Source organism: Nanorana parkeri, unplaced genomic scaffold (assembly GCF_000935625.1).
Source record: "Nanorana parkeri isolate BGI_ZX_2015 unplaced genomic scaffold, ASM93562v1 scaffold195, whole genome shotgun sequence".
In the NCBI taxonomy this organism is placed as follows: domain Eukaryota; kingdom Metazoa; phylum Chordata; class Amphibia; order Anura; family Dicroglossidae; genus Nanorana; species Nanorana parkeri.
In genome coordinates this window covers 906,935-912,934 of record NW_017306463.1, presented here as the reverse complement: position 1 = coordinate 912,934, position 6,000 = coordinate 906,935, and the positions used below count along the sequence as shown (strand labels likewise).

At 43.2% G+C, this 6,000-nt stretch overlaps 1 protein-coding gene across 1 annotated transcript in view; it reads right to left on the bottom strand.

Moving 5' to 3' along the window:
• Nucleotides 1-1,252: 1,252 nt before the first annotated feature.
• Nucleotides 1,253-6,000, bottom strand: part of CETP (cholesteryl ester transfer protein) — a 33,346-nt gene continuing 28,598 nt past the window's right edge. Inside the window, exons 13-16 of the mRNA XM_018555383.1 lie at nucleotides 4,096-4,138; nucleotides 3,373-3,442; nucleotides 2,481-2,566; nucleotides 1,253-1,410 (exon numbers count right to left, since the gene is read on the bottom strand). Coding sequence (XP_018410885.1) covers nucleotides 1,336-1,410; nucleotides 2,481-2,566; nucleotides 3,373-3,442; nucleotides 4,096-4,138 — 274 coding nt within the window. The 3' untranslated portion in view covers nucleotides 1,253-1,335. The remainder of the gene's footprint in view (nucleotides 1,411-2,480; nucleotides 2,567-3,372; nucleotides 3,443-4,095; nucleotides 4,139-6,000) is intronic.

Sequence of the window (6,000 nt, the reverse complement as noted above, 5' to 3'; positions counted from 1 at the left end):
TCTCGAGAAATTGGAGTTTTCGACAGAACACCGGCTTCACTTTCCAAGGTCATGAGGTGCCATCCAGCTTCCTGATTGGTCAGCTTCCTACATCATGATCCGCCTCCCAGCTTCCTAATTGGCTAGGAAGCCGGCTTCACTTGTTGCTAGGCAACAGCCGGTAGGTGGGTCATAACGCGCTGCCCGGTTTCCTGATTGGAAAGGAAACTGGCTCCATGCTCCCTCGGCCCTACAAGTCAGAGGGATATCTTCCTCTAACCGGAAGTTCCAGTATCGGAGGTAAGTATCGAAGCATTTGGGCACAAGTATTCGCCCAAATACTCGGTATCGGCATTGATACCATTACTAATATTGGTATCGGGGGATCCCTAATTTTTAGGCAACCCTAATCCTTCTGTTAGACTCTTCTGGTGCCAAAACCTGCAGTCCTGACTCTAGCACAGAGAAGATAGTGGGTTGCTCGCTCGGCACTTTGGCCATTTACAAAATGTCTTATATTTTTTAGACAGAATACAAGGTGATCTGTGAATGGACAACGGGATTAAATAGTTTGCTCTCCCCATGTGATCTCCCTTGTTCTTTCACAGAACACTTCTTTTACAAAGCACATATCTTTGTAATAAAAAGAATATGAGATGTTTTATGAATGGCGAAAGTGTCGAGGGAGCGATCCACTAATGTCTCTGTGCTAAAGCTGGGACTGTAAGTTTCGGGTCCTGGCTGCATAAAAATGATCCTTTTAACTAATGCAGCAACCAGCCACCCGTTAGTGGTAAGATTTTAGTACATTGTAAATGGCGAAAATAAATGTTTTCCTGGAGTTTTGTTCTAAAAGCTTTTTTGTAGTTTTGAATAGAGTGAGGGAAAGCTAATATCTCTGTAATTTATATATTTGTCTGTATTGCTATTAGCTAAATTTGTCCTCATTCCCTGTTCCTGAGACACAAGGACAAGAAACAGGGGAGCAGTTGTCACTGGGACAGCAATACAAACATTGTCATTGGTTTTAGCCTCATATTACTCTTCTAAAATGTTTTTGTCTGTGTTCCTGCTGAAGAAATTTCCCATCAGATCTTGTCCATACAGGAATATCCCCAGTAAGTACAGAGACAGCAATGAAAACCTGACAGAACCCTTTCACACTTCATGCAAAACTAAGCATGCATGCATGGTTAATATCCTTTGAATACATGAACAAATCATAAAACTGGAAGGAAATATTGCATTAAAATGTGTTTATTGTTTAGTCATTTTAAAGCACACATTATGTATTTTCTTCAAAGATTGATTCAAAGGTCATTGTGATGATGGATACATTCACTGCTACTGCATCTTCTACAGGGACTTCTTCAGGAAGTCTACAAGCAAATGATGAGGAAATCCAAAATCCAGTTGTACTATTAAGTAACCCTGAAAATGAAAAACAGCATTGTTAAACACAAACCTTAGATGGAACTGCATCATAGATAATATGGGGCCTTTCGTATTAAAGGCTCCCCTATTTTAAAAAAATGCTTGTGTTGTCCTTTGCAACTGGTGACATCTCATCTGAATGAAAGAATTTTTGTGGTTGCTTTGAACAAAATAAATTACTTTATTGGAGGCACCTTAGACACATAACATCCCGTGCCTCCCAGCATTATTGGTTGCTAGGATATAGGTGGCCCCACATTGTCATATGTTGTTATAGTGTGCCCGTCTGTATCCTAGCAACCAATGACGCTCTGCGGCTCGGCCACCAGTCAACCAATGATGCTGTGTGTGCCGAAAAGGGGCATTAGTTGCTAAGAAACAGAGGAGTGTTTGGCGATGGGTGACCCAACCCATGAGGCGATGGGTGACCCAACCCAACCCGTTCGACCCGAAACCTGAAGCTTATCTCTACTCAGAGGTGTCCCCAGGCTGGGTGCCACCCGGTGCGACTGCAGGGTGTCATCCACTGGGACGCCATCACGCACACGTGTGACATCATTACGCCCACGCATGACGTCATCACAAATGTGCGTAATGATGTCATGTGCACTTAACTGCGGGTGGCCATCGCGATGATGAACGCTGGCAGAGAGAGATGGGGACGATCATCTGCGGGATCAAGGTAGGCTGCTGGGTCCCCTCCTCTCTCGTACAGCTGTCGGACACTCGGTCCATGACCGAGTGCCTGACTTTTTAGAGGGGGTGACACCAAAATGACTGTGTGTTATTTTGGTGTCACCCCCTCTGAAGGTGCCACCCGGTGCGAGCTGCACCCCCTTGTGATGCCATGTCTCTACTGCTTTTGGACAATTAATATTTCTGTTTGTTCCCTATAACATAGCAAATCTTCATTTTTTCGAATGCACCACTTTAATTAACTGGTAGACGTGAAGGTAGAGTTCGCTTGGCTGCAACAAATGAAAAGAACAGCTTTTCTAATTGACATATTTGCTCAAGAAGGTCAGTGTAGTTTAGTTCTTATCTCAAACAGTCTTCATTTTCCTTACCTCATGTGGTATGACTTCAGGATTTATAATTTCAAATAGATTTAGCCCTTTGGTGTTCATCAGTGATGTCAAAACTGGTCCCAAATCTGTACAAAAATGATATTTTAAATATATAGCATATAATATACAGTGATACACAAAATAATGAGCGATAGCATTGACTTAAATTACATACACTACACACATTGGACGTCATTGATAAAAGTTGCCATTTGCACGGCACTAGATGGCACTTACTAGTATATGAAATTGCACAGTACCCCGTGGTACCCCTCGGTAGGTGCGCTAGTGTGTTGTAGTGCCATTCATTTTCAATGTTACCCCTTTCAGCAGGTGAGAGGAATACACTACTTTTTGAGACGAGTTGTCTGATCAGGTCCGCCTGGCGCCTGTCAGTTTTTCAGCCGGACCCAATCGGATGCTCTATGCAAGTCTATGGGCATCCGGGTTTAAATGGATGAGCATCCGTTTACACCCGGTTAGCCCAGACTCAAGCTCGGTCTGGTAAAACAGACGGATCATTGATCCGTTTTGACAGACCAGATTGTGCTGGACTAGAGATAATCTGATGTAAAAGGACACATGTCCATTTACATCGGATTCCCCATAGACAGACATGGGGTGTGGCACTTTTAGTTTTTTCCTCCACCGCAAGATGGAGGAAAAAAACTGTATGGACACAGATGTTACAGCGGTGACATCTGCTCCGTACCGCTCTGATCAGGAGAGAATCTGTTGACAGATACCCTCTTGATCGGCCCATGTAAAAGGGACTTTACATATTTGCTCCTAGACTTCTGCTATATTTGCAGGGCAGGCAGTGTAGGGTGTAGGACAATATATCACTGTTGTGAGAGAGCCCATGATCAGAGATGTGATGCAAGAAACTCACGCTTTGCAACAAATGGTATTCCAAGGTCAGTCACTGTCTTCTGGAGAAACAGTTTCACAGATTCTTCATTCTGGGGAACAAATACATCTTCTGAAAGCTCTTTATTGATTTAAGTCATACATTATACTTGAAACTTATTAAAAGAAACTACGGTAACTGATAAATTAGGAGATGTGGGTATATGATGTAATAACCTTTACTGAATGCATGCACTTCTGACAATTAAAGTTATTGTCTAAACTTAATGTAGAAATTTATCTTGGATACCTATTGGTTCAGTATTATTCAAGCCAGATGGGTGACAGATCTGTAAGTGAATGTCATCTTGACCAAGTATAAGATTAGGGACACAAAGGTAAGTGTTATTTACATAATATACTTCTCTGTTCCCAACACAATTTTCATACCCTGATACATTCCATGCAAACCAGCTAGCCAGATAGCTATTAAAATTGAAATTATGATAACATTTCAACTAACCATCGCAATTTTCCCTCCCTCTCTCTCTGAATACAAGCCAGCTAAGTCAAATTCTTGGTGGAAAATTAGGCTAGATAATCATGTGGGATTACATGATACACACTAATGATACACACTCTATTGTGATTATATAATTGAGATCATATACTACCTGTGATAAATTGGTTGAGTATTTTTTTTAATTATCAAGGTCTACTGTATACAGTGATTAGGCTGATTTTTCTATATTCTACATCTGCTTACCTGACTATGCGCCAAGGAACTCCTGAAATCTGTTACTTGAACTCTGATACAGGGAGAGAAATATTGTCAAATGATTTATATTTACTCACCAAAAGGTCATAGAGGATGTCTTATTTCAAATAAAGGAAATGATTGCTTCCATGATCAGTTATATCCAGATATATAAAATGGATTGTAACTTAGCAGGTGTCCCATGCTTTATAGAATTTTTAATGAAATTTGTGTTTACTTGTTAAAGACCAATTGAAACTTTCTTTTTTATTTCCTACTGTCGGGCTGCATAAACAGCAGAGGATGTGTGTCTTTTTTCATTCTATTAAATCAACTAGTGTGATTCTGCCTTTGCTACAATTATCTGTAGTGGCAGCATGCTGAAGATCTGGACAGTAGCCCCATAAAGATCCCTCCAAAGATTCACACCAGGGCGTTCGTAGCTCGTATTTTTCAGCACGGAAAAGCACCGCTGTCAAGTATGCGCTTCTTTTTAGGGAGATCAGCGCAATGTGACCCCTTTTTCTATTCCTAATGGCGCTAATCTGCCCAAAAAAGAAGATTGTGTACCTTTTTCCATCGACTGACTTTTTTTCTCAGCGCGACGCTGTGCTGAGACGTGAACGGGGACTATGGAAATCAATGTGATTTCTTGTGCGAAGCTTTTCCGTGCTGAAAAATATGAGCTACAAACGCCCTGGTGGGAACGTGGACCTCCAGCGGTCTGACACTTCCTGAGCAGGTAGAAGGTAAAAGATAAAAAATATACAGAGGGGATTTTACTAAGCTCGGAGCAGACATAATCTGGAGCAGCTGTGCATGGCAACCAATCAGAGTCTAGCTTTTATTTTCAAAATTTAACAGATTGAGCTGAAGATAGCAGCTGATTGGTTACTATGGGCAACTACTCCATATTCTCAATTGTTCAGGCTGCAGCTGCTTTCTAAAGAAATCAAACTCTGCACATGTTTTGTTTTTGATGCATCTGAAATGTATTTAGCTGATTTAAACTGAAAGTACAGTTAGACTGTCTTTCTCTAGAATGGAAAGAAAGGGCAGAGAAGTGAGATCACACTTAGTGAAAAGGTAACAAGTGGTATAAAAAAAACCTCAAACCCCTCTGAGGAGATTTTTGTGTGCTTGAAAATGAATATTCCTGAGGTGAGGACATTAGATTAAAAAGGAGAACTATGGACTGACTGATTTTCACTCAACCTCATAGTTTGAGCCGACGCGTGACAATGAAACTGTCACAGGTCGGCTCTATAGATCGGGAAGTGAGCGAATGCATACCGTCGCTCGCTCACTTTCCGATCATCTCCCTGCAGAGAGCGGTGACTGTCAGTCACCTATCCCGCAAGGATTCCCCCCTCACCGATCCTCCAGCGCTGAGTGGAGGAACTGATGGGGGAGGGGACGGGTACAGCTGGCTCTGCCTCTAGATAGGCAGAGCCAGCTGTCAGTCACGCAGCTGGGTGGATCTCGACAGCATTGTCGGGATCCGCCCCAGCTGCGGTGCTCTCAGTATATAGCGAGCTGCAGCTCGCTATATACTGAGCTTTGGGTCACAGGGGGACACTAGTATATGTCCTCACGTGACCCTTAAAGGAGAACTATGGGGTCAGTGTTTTTCCCCATAGTTCTCCTTAGGGTAACGGGGGGACACAAACTAGCATCCTCCCGTTACCCTAAGCTCAGTATACCGCGAGCTACAGCTTGCGGTATACTGAGACGGCGCACCTGGAGCGGATCCCGACGTAGATGACGGGATCCCCCCAGCTGCGTGAGTGACAGCTGGCTCTGCCTATCTAGAGGCAGAGCCAGCTGTACCCGTCCCATCCCCCGTCCGTTCCGCCAGTCAGCGCTGGCAGATCGGAGCGGGGAGAGGGGAATCCAGCCCCTCCCCCTGTCACG